The 18,637-nt window shown below is 34.1% G+C and overlaps 1 protein-coding gene across 1 annotated transcript in view; it reads left to right on the forward strand.

Moving 5' to 3' along the window:
- The window catches only part of LOC105207491, a 73,822-nt gene that overhangs the window by 11,841 nt on the left and 43,344 nt on the right, over window positions 1-18,637 (forward strand). The window contains exon 2 of the mRNA XM_039451720.1: window positions 10,377-10,557. Within this exon, the coding sequence (XP_039307654.1) occupies window positions 10,377-10,557 (181 nt within the window). The remainder of the gene's footprint in view (window positions 1-10,376; window positions 10,558-18,637) is intronic.

Consider the following 18,637-nt stretch of genomic DNA (forward strand, 5'->3'; position numbering starts at 1 on the left):
CAACCTCCACGTGGTGCACATTGGGTAATGCTAATGTCGGCGATAGACGTCATTTTTCGGAAAAATGTACTGTAAAAAATGTATATCTTCAAAGTCTTGTAACTCGGTCAAAAAAAATCGTAGAGAAAACTTTAAAAAAAGCATTTTGTAGAGAAAATGTCATACTTTATGGCACTTGCATTGGATTTGTCGAGAAAAATTTTTTTATTGAGCTACAGGCTGTTAAAAATACGTTATTTTAAGGAAAAAACAGTGTATCTTTTTTGGGGCATAGTACTAAGAAATTGAGAAAATTTTTGAAAACCATTAACAGCATGTTAAAGCTGGAACTTCGAGCTTTAAAATGGTTTTTTGATTTTTTGTCTACGATGATTTTTCACGGAGTACGGATATCATTTGTAAAAAATGCAGGTTTAGCTTCAAAGTAGCGTAACTCGGTCAAAAAAAAATCGTAGAGAAATTTTAAAAAAAGCATTTTGTAGGCAAAATGTTGTAGTTTATGAAGCTTTACTTGAATTGTTCGAAAAAAATTTGTTGGTCGAGCTGCAAAGTGTCAAAAATACGAAATTTTAAGGAACAAAACAGGGTGTGCTTTTTTACTGCATAAGACAAGGAAGTTAAAAGAATTTTGAAAATCTGCTGATAGAGCGTTAAAGTTGGATCTTCAAGCTTCAAAATGCTTTTTTTATTTTTTATCTAAGATGATTTTTCACCGAGTTACAGTCATTTGAAAATAGCCTAATTTTTGGTGTCTGGAAAGTGTTCCCTATTTTCTTTTGAGTAGTGTATTATAATATACATTTTTCACAATATATATTTTTATCCTCTATGTAATAATAAAACAAGTAACTTAATATAACATATATTTAATTAATTGTACAGAAATTTTTACATCAAAACTTTTACTTATTTTATTAATTTTTGTACTATTTAAAACATTTTTTAATACATAGGGATGTAAACTTCATAATTTCTCTTCGTCTTTTTTTAAAATTAGATTATCTTTAGTTTTTTTTTCAATTATTTACTGTTCTGTTATTCACAAAATTCATGCGTATATATGAACGTATGTGATGTAGTACGTTCGAATACATAGGTTCGTTGAGCAAAAACAATTAAGCGAATCAGTTATCCCTGCGGGAAAATAAGAAAATCTATAGTTCAATGTACTATAAAAGTTTTAAATGCATTTGCTATTTTTTATATGGAACAAACAATTCTTTCGTAACTAATGAAACGAGTATCATAAAGTTAACGCAAAATTGGAAAGCCGTTTAGCTAAACAAAACTTTATTTTGCATTGCTAAAACCTCTAATGAGATTATCGAGTCATTTATGAGAAGAGCGCTGGGATGAAACGGCGAGATGCGATAGCATGGTTTGTTACTTCTCGGATTAACTACGAGCAGCTTGTGCGGTATTCAACGAATGCATTCATGGGTGAACATTAGTTATTATAAATTTAATTATTATAAAAATGAAGTATTAAATAGAGAACAGTGATTGCCGATTAAGTGCGATAATAGAAGACAGGTAAAGGAAGTTTGTTACAAATCGACACTCGTTGCAAAGTCGATGCAGGAAACACCAAAATGTATTTTGTAATGATTGGAATAGCGGTCGCATATTAATAAGTACATTTTATGTTGCGGTTCATTGCCGTCGCTGACGACGAGATCGGCCGGCGACGGTTGCTCTCGAGCTTTTCTGTGGGATGGCGTCCATTTAGTCAGAGTGGAGGCATTAGACGGCGAGCGGAAGTCAATGGAGAATTCGGAATAGAAGCTTGCGGATTACGCTGAAACACCGGAAGTTAATAAACCGAATTTAGTGTTCGCCATTAGCGTAGCGAATATTCGCTTCGCACTGCCAACCAATACTTGAGAGTAACTTAACGAGAAACCGAAGCAAAAAAGACAAGAGAAACGAAAGAAAATATGTGACAGATGTAAATGTATCCTCGAAAAAAATTTGTAAAATATTACATTGTTTACTTTCATTTCGAGCACATGTCATAATTTAAGAACTACTTTTTCCTTGATTAACATATAAAATCACTCGAAGGTCTCTAATTATGATATCGATTATAAAAAGCATAATTTAACTCAATAAGATATAGATTCAAGACCGCGACTTGTTTGGAACAAATTTAATATCAAATAGGCTAGTTAATTTGTTAAAGTAGAGTAATTTTTAATTTTTGGGATAACACCTAGAAATATTTTGCAAGTTGCACTTTTACTATATCATTTGAGTACTTGCTGCAACAAATGACAATCAAGCGACTAAACACTAATATAACAACCAAAGCATGTAACCAATCACATCAAATTAATATGGCTAGCAGACTTTGTGATCACGTAATTGTTATCCCGTTTGTAATCTATCTGGTCACACGGACAAAGTACGCTGAAATTATACTTGCTAAATCATACTTTGATGAATTTTAGACTTGGTTTGATTTGCATATTCGTTTAGAGTAACAAAATTTATCAGATTATTGCATAACATATTGTAAACATCACAATAGCGAAAAGACAAACGTTTTAAAGGATTTTATTTTCTTTTTACCGAGACATGATTTTAGCAGATTTTGGCACAAATTTATAATCGTATTTTAACATCAATACCGTTTACTTCTTTTTAAACAAGTAGATAGAGGGATGGGTAAATATTTTATTCCGCGTGTCAAATTTTGACGGCCAACCGACCGGACGATCGAGATAAAATGCATATGCATGGAAAAAATGATGGAATTAACGTTCCACAAAAAATTGTCTCCCATGTTGATTTACGTCCAAAAAGCTCCTTTGCCAGAGACAGCGCGCTGATAGATTATTTGAACAACACGTCCCAGTTGCATAATGCAGGTTGTATAGAGTGTCATTATCTCATTTATAATTCACTCTTTGACGTAAAACATCAGATGGAGCGCCGGCGCTCGGATAAATTTAATAAAGGTAATTATTTGTTTTATCGGCAATAAAACGATCGTTTCTGTTAAATATTTAGGCTCTGTATTATGTGGAAGCAAAGCAAAGTGGTTTATTTATCGGATCGATAACTGCGTACTAACTGTTCCTTCGTTGAACAATTACATTGATTGTTATGAGTATTAATTTTACGCATTGTGACTGAATAATTAACTGCGAGATTATGCAACATAACGCAGGTGCGATATAATATTAAAAATAATTACTCTTTCATGTAGTCGCCGAGAATTGAATAAAATTTTGATAATTATACTATTCGGCAGGTTGTAATCAACATTAGCGTCCATTAAACAAATTACATTATTTTCCCAAATTCTGTGTCCCGATGCTGGAGCTTGTGCCATACGTTATTTAATTCGCATAAACATGTACCTTAACATAATTAAAATATTTTTTAGAAATTCAGTTGACGCGTTTAAAATGTAGCGATTTATAAATAAGATACTCGCTGTGTTACATGGAATTATATTCCTTGCATAAAATATTAGGCTCAGGTATTACCGCTATTTCGGTCGATAAACAAATTACATTTGCGCGCAAATTACGTTGCTGTTACGTCGTAGTTTACGATCGTTTGAATATATGATCTGCATCAAAAATTGAAAAAATGTGGTTTGCTGCTAACAGAAAAAGAGTAATGATATATTTTATGGAAGTGCTCGAGGAAATAAATTTGATCGAGTGATGGAGCCAATAGTATCAGACTATTTAAAACAAAAAAAATCACTTACATTTTTGTCACCATTTTTGCTTTTTAACTTCTTTGTGCGTCAAAATTTATTATTTTAACGCAAAATGTTTAGTTAAAAAAACAACTCATCTAATCAACCCAGATTAAATTACTTAGTTTAGAATTAAGCGGTGTCCGTTTTAATGCATGCACCTAGTGAATAATAAATTAAATTTGGATTAAATTTAATATTTTTATAGTTAACTTATTTAACTTAATTGTTTTAGTTTAAATTAATGACATATTAAGTAGGAGCAACAACGACTTATAAGTTACAAGAATTATTAAAAATAATTCAAATTGGGTAGAATTCGACACTACGAATTTAACAGTGTTTTTCGCAGGCAAAAGTGCACTGAAGGAAATATTTTATGAAATAGACCAAATGTGTAGTTAAATAGTGATCAAATGAATTTTATAGTTATAATTACTAAATATGTAATTGACTTGATTAAATAATCTGTAGTCTTAACCAAACAATTGTTTAGTCTTAACCAAACAACTATAATCAAATAATTCGTTAAATTCGTAACTAATAAGTTTCTGGTACTAGTTACTACAAAATTCATTTGATCACTAACTAAATATTTGATTGATATTCCTCTGTGTGGATACGTGAAACGGAAGAATTAGCGGGTAAGCCTTGTCACAGGCCACAGAAGTTGGGAAGTACACGACCTCGGCGTAGTTGAGTAATTCCAAATTTTGTCAACGATCGTTCAATGTCAAAATTATGACGGTATCAGAAAGGTTCTTAATCCAGTCGGAGTCGCAAGAAGACTCCATAAACTTCTAATGCCTCGGCAAACTGACTCGGCTTATTGAAGACGATACAGGAAAAAGTCAACATAAAACATCCATTATTCATGCGTTTTGATATTACAAATATAATACGAGTACAAATTATAGAAATTATATTTAGTACATATCATCACAAAGAATCATTATTCTTCTAAAAAGATTAATATACCTGTCTCAATTCGTTTTCCATCGTATTCTTTTATCCTAATATGCATATTAAATTATGCATCCAATGTGATAAATCATGAAAATGCACTGATCTTCGGGTATTACACGGTATTACGTTTGACAGGGAACATGTTGTATGCCAATTGCTTATCGAAGAGATATCAAAACTGTATTTATTGGCAGAAAATCAAATTCGGTGTGATATAAGCACGTTACTTTCAATACGTATCGGTAAAATTGGAACGCTTCCCTTTACGCCGTCGCCGCGTCGCGTTAAATGCATTACAATAGCGATTTTAGATTTGTGACATTTCAAATTGACCCAAAGAGAACACTTGATATAATTACTCGGTGAATAATTGACGAAGCACTTTTTATCTCGTTGGTTTTCCAGGTGAGATATTGAGCTCGAAATTGTTCCGACAGTTGCCCATGGTTATGGTTGTCTCCAGATTTATCTTATCATTGCCAGAGAATCAATATTGGATGTATAATCTCCTTCATATTTAATGTACATAAGGCAAAACATTGTACGTTGTTAGGAAGATTTGACGTGAAAGATTTGTAATTTGAATTTTTCCCCGTTGATCTTTCTATTTGATTACAAACGCGAATCAATACATACTCATTGACAACGTCGTTTCTTTCTCGTGCATTATGTCTTCACGAATTCGCTGTGATAACAATTTGTACGATTTACTTTGCAGCCAATACAATAAACGTAACTGTGACTTCGATTGCCAAGGTACCGTTGATTTACAACTACGGCCAGGTTTCTTTGAAAACGTGCAGAGAGAAAGAGAGAGAGAGAGAGTGAGAGAGAGAGAAAGAGATAGAGAGAAAACTCTTTTTTCCGAAATCCCAAACACAATCGATCCGGCTGGAAGGATAAACGGAGTGCCTTCACACCAAACCTGGTCACCAAACCGAGGCGGCATCGGTCGTATTATCATGATCGCGTCCCCGGGCTGCTTTTGACATATCTATTACGCGTTTCGGAATAGAGGCGACTTCGAATTCTATGCTACGAACGCGACCCTCCCGGTCGCTTCGACGTGCTTTCCTCGCCCGTTGTGAAAGAGCGACGAGGATGGTTGGAAATGTGGTGGTGTAGGCGTAGAGGTCCAATTAATCAGTCGGGGCGTGAAACGAGAGGGGGATCGACTTGTGTGGGTGGTTTGCGGGAGAAGGGGGGAAGGGAAGAGGTACAGGGCAGAGGGTAACCGGGGTACAACGCGTGGGGCAGGGACGTCGCAGGGATTGTAGTGACAGATCCGCCGTATCTGTCCCTATCTGTTCGGGGCATTAAATCCGTGCGACGCCAAGCGCTATATGCCGCGCCACGGGAGGGGATCCGCTCGAATCGGTTAACATTTCGGTAACGCGATTTCGGGGTTTCAATTAAATGCAACACAAACAGACACGTCGCGCCGTCGCGCGCCGGTCGAGGCTGATTTTAAGAATTCTCTTCCTCCGATCGAACCGAATGTTTGTCTCTTTTACAAATATGCGTACACTGTTAAATTCGCAGTGCCAAATTCTATCTAATTTTATTTTAATCATTCTTGCCCTTGCTCCTACTTAATGTCGTCAATTTAAATTAAAACAGAGTTAAACAAATTAACTGTAAAAATGTTAATTTGACTCAAATTTAATTTATTATTTAATAAGTGCATACGTTAATACTGATAGTACTTACTTTGAAATTAAGCAATTTAACCATAGAAATAAATTTATCAGATGTTAAGTTGTTTTTATAAATATGTATTTTGTGTTGATATAATAAATTTCGACACTCCTTATAAAAAAAATACACAATTGGACATTGGGAGTCCGAAATGATACTCAAATTGAGTGTTGACTCCTAGATAAACCTTCACTTGAGGATTAACACTTGAGTGTATTTTTTTTATAAGAGTTAAATAGAAGTTAAAAATAACAAAATGCTATTTAACTGAAAGAATCACTTGCGCTCTGTCTGTCTCGGCAACAAGACCGTCGACGATGGCAAACGTCCATATAATTTCTGTTAAAATACTCTTCCAAAAAACAAACGTGGCAAAAACTACGCTTGAAAAATAAAACCTGCATATGGAGCCGTGAGTGATCGTGAGTTCTTCATCATGTAAGGAGGGAGGAAAAAAGTTGTGACTGCTCGGAGGACTCAACACCTACACACACACACACACATGCGCGCGCGCGCGCACACACACACACACACACACACACACACACACACACACACACAACATTCGATGTACCCGTTCGCCATCAAGAAAAATCACAGACGGTATGCGACACATACACACAATAATTTAAAAAAAAAAGACAGTTTAGGAAAAATTGTTATTTGTAGAAATTTAAATCTAAAAGGAAAGAAATTTCTTTTGTAAAGAGATGAACTTTTAACTGTATTAATAGGCTGATGAAGGCTAAGTAAAGCCAAAACGTTCCAATTATTAGCGACTATATTAATGTAATTTAAATCCTGAATTAAATCAATTTTGCTCATTAAATTGACCGTTTTCAACATTATATTTGTGAAAGAATTGGTTTAAATTTGATTCTTTAATATTTATCAGTGTACATAATTAAATCAGTCATGGAGCAATCAATTCTTTTATAACTAGAGAAATCGATTATTTGTTTTCTAAACAGATGCTTTACACATTGGAAAATACATACGATTCGAAATACGTTTGAATTGTGATAGCAATTTGTACGAACCAAAAGATTTAATAATAAACCGTTGGGGAAAGGTTCCATGTTCGTTTCTACAACAACTTCAACAATCAATTACAAATCGACGTAATTGATGCCATCTAATTATTATTAATTAATAATACAATATATGATTATTGTTATGGTATAACAATCTATAATCGCCGATTGCAAAACGAATGCACTAAACGAGTTTGAAATGACTGCATTTATCGCGTTGACATAGTTGACATAGTATTAAATTAGGTTTCTTTTAATGATGCTAATACAAAATCGACACCTCTATTTTTTAAGTTTTTTAAATTAATATAATATGTTCTGTGTGAATGATTACCTAATGTTTCGATTAACTATTGTATGACTTCCATAGAAAGTTTCGTATCTTTTATTATTTATTTCAATGAAAAGTAGATTTTTCAAAATTTTTTCAATCGATAATCAATATTGTTACTAAATACAATATTTTTCTTCTAATTTTTTACAATATTTACACAACAAACATGAGTATTCCCAGACAGCACCATGTCCAAAATCGCAGTATGATACGTCGATCGGAATATACGTCTTAACGAGAGAGACTACTCTTGAAAACTAAAGATACTTTTAGGAATTTTTTCTATTAAATAAAAATAAGATATACTCTGAAAAAATTATATATGTTTGAAAAATATGTACGACGTAAAAGTAAATATTTTTTTCTTTCTTTCTACAAGACAGTACAATATGGGATTGCAGTTGCTTGCAATGCGATCAAATATTGACCAAGATGTCCAAGATAAAAGTAGTATTAATGATTTGAAAACAAAAAATGTTTTTAAATGAGTAAACTTGTAATGTTCGTCTAAACATCAATAACTAATATCGGTATATTTTCAATTTGACAGTAGTTTGAAACAATATTTTGAATTCTTTCATTTTTTCAATATGTGATTTAACAGAAAATCGAAATGAACGGGCAAAAGATGTTGAATGTAAATAATCTTTATATTTATATTCATTGAAAAGAAAAAAACGTTTAAACTTTACAAAGTCTTCTTTAGTTGCAATGTAAAATTAATCTTAATATATAAAAATCAAACGCATTAATTTATACGCGGATGTATGTCCGTAATTGATTCTTCAGTATACGCAGAGTTCTGTCCACAATTGATTCTCTTAATTTCCCTTTTAAGAATTAATTAAGTCTAAGGTGATAAAATACTCGTTTGTCAGTGTACGCTGACACTGTACGTTTGTCAGTGTATTTAATCCGTATATTTAATAGTAAATTCGTTAAGTTATTCTTTCCTACTAGATTAAATATAATATATACTTACATGTAATTGAAGATGCGATAATATTTGTAATCGGAATAATGCGAACAGACAGCCTTCCTGTTTAACGTCTTCAAAATCAATAATTTCGAGCGGACAAGCACGCGTGTAGTTAACATTATTTGCATGTTTTGACGCTATCAGTAATAGATATATAATTTAGTAAATTTGTTAAGAATATTTAGATAACTGTCCTCATAATAGCAATTCTGTATCATTAATGAAATTCAATCAACTTTATTTTCATTCTTTTCCCTCTTATTTAACCCTAAAAAAAAAAAAAAATAGTAAAAAAAACAAGACAGTTGATCGAGATTCATACAATAATGACATGTTTTATAAGTACAACTATAAAAGTAGAAGACAATTGAACTGGTAGTTTTTTGAAATCATGGCTAATTGTAAGTACCACATTCAAAAACAGAATTTCGAGAGAAATGCGTTTTAAGTTTTATGGAATATTGTTTGCTATAATATGTTAAAATATGTTAAAATGTATGTATATGTTTTATATATGCGTATACAATATATAACAACATGTCTTATTCTCAAGACTGTAAGCTTTCAAAAAAAGAAAAAAAATGTATTCTTTGAGTTTTGAATAGCAGTATTCCCTTAAAAACATCATTTAAACATTTTTTAGACAATATATTATAAAAACATCTTCAAGATATATTTAAGATGTCTTATATTCCGATTTTTGGTGTACGTGCGGCTTGGATTGGCTTATAATCCTGTAATTCGCCGTAAATCTTTCTTTCTAAAAAAGAAATTCCATTATCGAATTAGTTTGCACGATTTTTAGTAAAATTCACGATTTGAATCTGTTATAATCTAATCTTTAAAATCGATCACATTGTCACTCATCGGTCTTCAGATATTACTATTATATTCATGGGAGTCGCGCTCTACTCATTTACGCCACGTCACGAACATTAATCATCAAATACTAAGGACGATCGATAACCTGTCAATATGCTCTCGTAAACAAGAGTGCAGATGGTAATTCCCTATCGGATTGGAATAATCGAAACATGGACCGATGACCGATACTAACAACATTTGATAATAATTGCGATGTTTCTCAGAAAATCTCCAATTCTCTCGTAATTTTCCAAACTAGTGCGCAAATAATTTATTCAAATCAATAAAATATTGAATAGACATGCATAACGCATTCGTAGTAAAATAAATAATATAAAATTTAAGAACAAAAAAAGAACTGTAAAATAAAATCTATATTTCCAACATCGACGTAATTTAGATATTACATAATTTCGTCGAAAGTTGATGACAATAAATTCTCTTATATAGAAATCTATTAAAAAAAAAAAAATGAGAATGGAAAAGACACTAATTGCGAGGAAACGATGCATTGATTGCTAAGTGTATTGTTAGATTATACAGCGTGTCATCCGATTTGGCGACTCGTTAGACACTTAATGTTCCGGTACTCGTCTTCTCTTCATTGGCGCAACATAAAGGAAAGGTAAGATTAAGCTGGCGTCTAAGATCGTGTCGCTCATCGATCGACGTTAGCAGCTTACAGTATCAGGCAAAACGTGCGAGATGTTTGCACTGCCTCGCAGCAAAATCACCGAGACAATTAATTGTTATCGAACATTAATCGAGGAAATTCGTATTTGATAGTTGCAGATTTTCCGTGCGGTAGGAGTGAGAGGATGAAAGCAACAAGGATTGTCGGAGGTCAAAATGCAGTTCCACATGAATTTCCATGGCTGGTGAGTATCACGAAGAACAATGGACACCACTGCGGCGGCGTAATTCTGAATGACAAATTTGTATTAACTGCTGGACACTGTTTATGTAGGTAAGTAATTTGAATATGAATTTTAATTTTAATAATTAATCCTTTTAATCATTTGTTTATCACAAGTTGTAACGCTGCATTTTTGTTTCGTACCCAGAAATCGCAAATTCTTAATTCATTAACTGATATGGAAGGTTTATCGCGTCATAAAAAAAAATTATCTAAAATAGTTCAAAAAACCTTTAAACTTTAAATCCGCTGTTGATTTTCATATAAAATAAAATGTCTACAAATTAGTTTGATGAGAAATTTTTCAAAGTTGAAATATTGTACATACGAGGTGTGTTCAAAAAGTATCGAACCTTAAATTTTTCTGCGTAAACCAATGAAGCGCGGGAGACTTCCTTTGGTGGAAATGTGGAGGGGACATTTATGCGCAGCCGTGAATTTTTTCCCGCCCGCAGATAGCGTCAGTTGCTGGCACTGCTGGCAGTCGGCCTACATGTGAAGACGTGTAGAGAGCGGTCGTCGGATTTCAGTTTTTCGTAAAATGACAGAAAAACTTGAACAGCGATATGGCATCGTCCCCGAAAATTTGTTGAATCTTGCGAATGGTTTCCACTTGGGTATTGCCAAGATTGTAGCAAAATTTGATGCAAAAATTTGATGCTGTTCAAGTTTTTCTGTCATTTTACGAAAAACTGAAATCCGACGACCGCTCTCTACACATCCTCACACGTAGGCCGACTGCCAGCAACTGACGCTATCTGCCGATCTGCAGCCTCTGCGGGCGGGAAAAAATTCACGGCTGCGCATGAATGTCCCCTCCACATCTCCACCAAAGTCTCTCGCGCTTCATTGGTTTACGCGGGAAAATTTAAGGTTCGATACTTTTTGAACACACCACGTACACATTAGAGAAAAAATCTAAAATTTATTGTGTATAGTTATTTTAATTTTATTCGTTTGAAATATCAGCATTTGAAATAGATTAAGTTCCGATTAATTTTTGTTTCTGTAATAAATATGTCTACTAAAGAAAATTAAAATTATATAAATGAGAATAGTGTCTAGTTAATGGCCTAAAATACAATATATAGCATAATTTTGCTTGTACTTCAGTAACAAGTTTTCAAAAGATGCATCTTCATTAACGGAGTATATAGACTTTGTAAAGACTAAGTCCTTTATAAAGTAAGCTCTAATTTCAACGGTCGATCTAAAACTTACAATTTCTTGACAACTTTTAATAGGATGCTCGCATATTAAATTTCGTTAAATCCGCCGGAGGCCCGATTATTATCTCAAAGATTATCTACGTAAAGTATTCCATTTGATGTTGTCGAGAATTTCATTACATATCAATTTTGTCAATTTTTTATTTAATAATAATAATAATTGACTCATTTTACAGCTTAATTAATAAGATAGTGTTAGAAATTAATGTTGAAATTTGAAAACTTGCAAAAAAAATTAATAAAACTAATAAAAGAAATTCATTTAAGATTTGTATCGCCGATTTTAATATTTTGATAAGATTCACATCATATTTTCAAATTTTTTTAATTCAAACTATACATACACACAAAACACTTAGTCAGTAATTGTTCAAATTTATGATTATGTGAGACATACTACGCAAGTTTATCTCATTTGCAGACAATTTATCTTTTTAAAAAAATTGCTATTATTCCGCGAATAATAAATCATGCTCCTCAAAGGAAAAAAAACTTGATACGCTTACGCACGTATAAAACTGATGGCTTACATAAAAGTTATTGTAAAATTTAACTGATTTCACAAAAATGTTATTCTACCTGCTGTATAAATACAGCAAATAGGTATATACCGTATATGTGATTTTTATCCATGTTACTATGTCAAGTGAAAAAGCTTCAAACAAAAACAAGTGAAAATCGCACAAACTGCATTCGTGCAAAATTCGTCAGCGATAATTGATCAATATTCCTAATAAAATAGATATATAGATACTACAAAAAACTCAATACGTATTTTTAAATCTTGTACTAGGCAAAAAAAAATTATTCATCACATGTCACTGAAAATCTATTTAAATATACTAAATTATTTATTTAGATTACATCCAGCTCTCACATTCAGCAGCGCTAAATAAAAAATGCGATTTGTAAATAAATATCTTTCTAGAACGCGCATTATAAATAAATTGCTATCATTAAAAAGCAGACGAGTTCGCACAGCAATGTATGCAGGACAGCTTTCGTGTAGATATAATTAAACGGGCGAGCAGACCCGGGTAGGCAACAAAACGTACAGATATTGCGTATCCCTTTCGGTCACTGGTCAGATTACAGAAGGACGGGATGGGGAGGGCAGTAGGGGGCCGTTCGGGGGCGATGAGCGGCCGTAGAGAGAATTCAGCGCCGAGCTTTGGCGTAAACCATGATTGCGTGTAGATTACAGACCACTCGGTAATTGCTGGCGGCCATGCAAAACGTATGAAAAACGCTGCAACAAGATGCGAGGCGGAAGGGCATGAAAATGAAGGTTGCTGTGTCCACTATCGTCTCACTTTATCTCATTCTGCCCACCCCCTTCAGTTTTTCCTCGCCGCTTGGTATCATTTACGCGCAAAAACAGACAACCCGACGCTCACCAGTGATATCCAACGCCTCGCTGTCGTCAAATTTATGGCGACTAGATCCCTTCCCAATAAATATTAGAACATCCTATGTATGTCCGATGTATATACATATATAGATATTTCATATTTTATGTATATACATAGAATTTGAAAAGTATATAAAACGCATATTCTATGTATGTGAAATAATTACCACATGTATGTACATAGCATATTCATAGTACATACAAAGGTATATTCTAAAGATATGCAATGCATATTCGTGGTATATACATACATAAATAGATATTTCATATTCTATGTATATACATAGAATATGAAAAGTATATAAAATGCATATCCTATGTATGTGAAATAATTACCACATGTATGTACATAGCATATTGACAGTACATACATAAGTATATTCCAAATACGTGCAGTGTATATTCGTAATACATTCATAAATGGATATATCATATTCTATGTATATACATAGAATGTATATCGCGTACTCGTATTTTCCATGTATATACAGGCAGCGGTCTTGTTTGAATATACATTCTGTATATCCATACAATATTGTATCTATATCTATAAATATTTCTACATCAGCGTATATCACAGGATATTATATGTATATTCATAAATATTTTTCCACCGTATATCGTACGTTATAATACATGTATATACATAGAATATACATGAGGTATTTTCTATGTATACACAGGCAGCAGTCTCGTATGAATGGACAATACACGTACATGTACATATATTCTGAAAATATGCAATCCATGTATACCGGGTGTCCCAGACCACCCGTCCCACCCGATTTTTTCGTAAACGCGACATTTTAAAGAAAAATGTTTCAGACAAAAGTTGTAGGGTTTTAAAAGATCTATTTACTGATTTTATCAGTTTGACCTTGGATGGCGTCGCCAAGGTCAGATCAAAATAACATTAACTTTTTTAAATAGGACACCTCATTTTTGGTTCCAGAATCTAATAGCTGGTGTCAAGACCTTTCCAAAACACTATAAGAAAGTTTATTTTTGTTGAGTACTTTCCGAGTTGTGAGGCTTGAAAGTTACGGTGTACTGTTACCTTCAAGCGTCATAACTCGGAAAGTCCTTAACCAAAATAAACTTATTTATAGTGTTTTGGAAAGCTCTCGAAATCGACTATAAGAAAATGCAATGAAAAATATACCTGTTTCAGACCACCCGTCCCATCCTTTTAAAACGTAGGGATGTGCTTGTACAAAAAAATGGCTCAGACAAAATTTGCATGATTTCGAGGGATCAACCTGATGATGATCTTGAATTCGACCTTGAGATCGATCTTGGGCATAAAGGTATAAGTCAAAGTAACATTTTTAAAATGTAAAAACGAAATAATCGGTGCCGCCTGTAGGTATTAGCGTTACCTAAGGTGTACCACGTGTAGGTAACAAGATCGTACTTACACCTTATCGGGGTGCTTTTTTAAGGTGGTTCCCCTCGCCGTCACCTTTGTCGGGGTGCTTTCGTAAGGTGGTTCCCCTTGCCGTCACCTTTGTCGGGGTGCTTTCATAAGGTGGTTCCCCTTGCCGTCACCTTTGTCGGGGTGCTTTTTTAAGGTGGTTCCCCTCGCCGTCACCTTTGTCGGGGTGCTTTCATAAGGTGGTTCCCCTTGCCGTCACCTTTGTCGGGGTGCTTTCATAAGGTGGTTCCCCTTGCCGTCACCTTTGTCGGGGTGCTTTTTTAAGGTGGTTCCCCTCGCCGTCACCTTTGTCGGGGTGCTTTCATAAGGTGGTTCCCCTTGCCGTCACCTTTGTCGGGGTGCTTTCATAAGGTGGTTCCCCTTGCCGTCACCTTTGTCGGGGTGCTTTTTTAAGGTGGTTCCCCTCGCCGTCACCTTTGTCGGGGTGCTTTCATAAGGTGGTTCCCCTTGCCGTCACCTTTGTGCATACGCATGTTGTTCAGTCTCGATGTTCAAAATGTCCACCACGTGCATTTACAGGGTGTCCGTCCATAAATGTCCGAGCAAATATCTCGTAACTGGTTGAAGTTAGAAGAAAGTTTAATAAGGAAAATTTACATGGTTTTTAGTCGGCTACAAAATGCACGTAAAGAAATTTTTTTTACTTGTCACCATTTTGAGTTATGAAGGTCAATGTAGGTTTTTTAAATGGGTACCTATAATTTTTTTTGCATATTTACATAGCAGAGGTAATTTTCAATCAAAATTATATTAGGAAAAAAATTGCTACGACGCATCGTTTACGAGATAATCGGCATGCAAAGTATTAAAGTAATAATTTGGATCGAGTATTGTTGAACAAATTTGGAATATCAAATAGGTTGAGAAAGTAAACATTGTTTTTTCATGAAATATTTATTAACAAATTAATTAAGAAATGGTTCGAAATTGTTACCATCATGATCGATACAGCATTCAACGCGTTTTATAATGTTTCTTATTGTTAACTGCAGCATTTCTGTTGTAATACTTTCAACAGCTCTAGTGATTTTATGTCGTAAATCTTCTTTATTTTCAGGAATAGTTGCATAAATAATATCCTTAATATACCCCCAACTTCTGTTGTAATACCACATCTCGAGCATATCACACTTTTCCGTAATTGTAAACATTGTTCTCACGCGCTCGTATGAAGTCTGTTATATCGAACAGGATCGCTGACCTTCAACTTTTCAAAATACACGACTGATTTGTAAATAAAGTATTTGTATAGCACGTAATATGAATTACAGGGTAGTATGAGTCTGTTAGTCAATCGTCTACATACGAGCGCGTGAGAACAATGTTTACAATTACGGAAAAGTGTGATATGCTCGAGATCTGGTATTTAAGTATGCGTAATGAAAATGAAGCACGATTACTTTATCAACAAAAATATCCAGAACGAAGAATACCAAATAATCGTACATTTCGACGAATTGAAGATCAATTGCGTCAAACAGGATCGCTAACAAGACAACGATGTACAATCCAAACAGATGAAGAAAAAGAGACAAGTGTGCTATTAAGTTTTATTGAAAACAGACGTACATCCATAAGAACAGTAGCACGTAATTTAGAATTATCGAAAAGTTAAGTACACGTTGTACTAAAAAAATTCAAATTCAAACCGTTTCGTGATAATTTACTACAAGCTTTACATGAAGGAGATGCAGATCGCCGATTAATGTTCTGCCACTGGCTTCGAGTTAATTAGCGCACTGACTTTGGTTTTCTTAATAAAATATTATGGTCTGATGAATCTTGTTTTTCCAATTGTGGTATGGAAAATCGACATAACGTGCATACTTGGTCCGATGTGATCCACATGCGAAAAGAGATAAAGGTTTCCAACGCAGATTTTCGGTGAACGTATGGTGCGGAATCATCGGAACAAAAATTATTGGACCTTTCTTTTTCCATGGTCATCTTAATGGTGACAAATACTTGGAATTCTTGCAAACAACTTTCTCAGATTATTTACGCGATCTTCCATTATCAATTTTTCGAAATATTATTTTTCAACAAGATGGTGCTCCAGCACACAATACACGTGCTGTAATTAACTTTTTAAATAATAGATTTCCTAATTGTTGGATGGGTACTAATGGTCCTGTACGATGGCCACCGAGATCTCCGGACTTGACACCTTGCGATTTTTTCCTTTGGGGGTATATTAAGGATATTGTTTATGCAACTATTCCTGAAAATGAAGAAGATTTACGACATAAAATCACTAGAGCTGTTGAAAGTATTACAACAGAAATGCTGCAGTTAACAATAAGAAACATTATAAAACGCGTTGAATACTGTATCGATCATGATGGTAACAATTTCGAACCATTTCTTAATTAATTTTTCAATAAATATTTCATGAAAAAACAATATTTACTTTCTCAACCTATTTGATATTCCAAATTTGTTCAACAATACTCGATCCAAATTATTACTTTAATACTTTGCATGCCGATTATCTCGTAAACGATGCGTCGTAGCAATTTTTTTCCTAATATAATTTTGATTGAAAATTACCTCTACTATGTAAATATGCAAAAAAAATTATAGGTACCCATTTAAAAAACCTACATTGACCTTCATAACTCAAAAAGGTGACGAGTAAAAAAAATTTCTTTTCGTGCATTTTGTAGCCGACTAAAAACCATGTAAATTTTCCTTATTAAACTTTCTTCTAACTTCAACCAGTTACGAGATATTTGCTCGGACATTTATGGACGGACACCCTGTATACAGGCTGTTACCCTACTTTGGAAATCATCCGTCGCCCGACGAATTTCGTCAGTATCTAGAGACTGAATGACTTGTCGAATTCTGTTTTTCATATCTTCTGCAGTCGTAGGTCGTTCGCGGTATACAAGGTCTTTTATTCGTCCCCACAAATAATAATCTAAAATTGTAAGGTCCGGTGATCGTGGTGGCCAATTATGTGGACCATGTTTACCTATCCATCGGCCGCGAAATATGCGGTTCAGTTGATGACGAGCAATGACAGACGTGTGGGCGGGACATCCATCCTGTTGAAACCACATATTTAGACGTAATTGGAGTGGAATATCTTCAAGTAAACGTGGAAGTTCGTTTTCGAGTAAATCGGCGTATAAAAAACGGTTTAAATTCTCTTGAAAGAAAAATGGTCCCACGATATGCGTATCAACAATTCCGCACCAAACATTGACTTTCCAGATACGTTGATGATCCATTTCTCGATACCAATGTGGATTCTCTTGTGCCCAATAACGAAAATTATGTGTGTTTATTTCGCCGTCACTTTTAAAGGTGCACTCATCAGAAAATAAAATACTTCTATGGAAATTAGGTAATTGTTGAGTAATCCAATTACAGAATATCAGTCTTTGTCTATGATCGTTCAATGTCATGGCCTGGTGAAGTGACATTCAATATGGATGGAATGAATTTTCACGAAAAATTCGACTGATCGTGCTTCGACTTATTCCACTATCTCTTGCTCGTCGCTTTAAAGAATCATTCGGGGTTACAAAGGCAGATGCAATTACATCAGATGCTCTTACTGAACGAACTGATCGATGAATTTGCCTTCCCTTATTATGATCCGGCTGAACAATACCTTTTACAATTATTCGACGTTGTAAGCGACTGAAAACTTTGCGCGAATGTGGTGTATGATCGGGATATTCATTTCGCCACATTATTTCAGCTGCTCGAAAACTTCCAGCTCTACCCAAAACTGACATCATTAACGCAGCTTCTTCGTTCGGGTAAGGCATAACTACAAATTACGCTTACGACCGGGTTGCTTATTAGAAAACGTGAATTGGTGACGAGTTGCGTAATATTATGAATTCTAAGCAATGACTTTTTGGAGTGGTATGTAAGGGTGCCTTTTCGTGAAAATTACTTTATTGCTACAATAATCAACATTAAATGAAGATTAATATTAATAAATCAAGAATAAACGGCATTATAGAGCTGTACCGAATTTTAGAGATCTCGGTAATTAGGTATCTTCAAAACTCTACGCGTAGGACTATAGGTACACGC

Source organism: Solenopsis invicta, chromosome 7, assembly GCF_016802725.1.
Source record: "Solenopsis invicta isolate M01_SB chromosome 7, UNIL_Sinv_3.0, whole genome shotgun sequence".
NCBI lineage: Eukaryota > Metazoa > Arthropoda > Insecta > Hymenoptera > Formicidae > Solenopsis > Solenopsis invicta.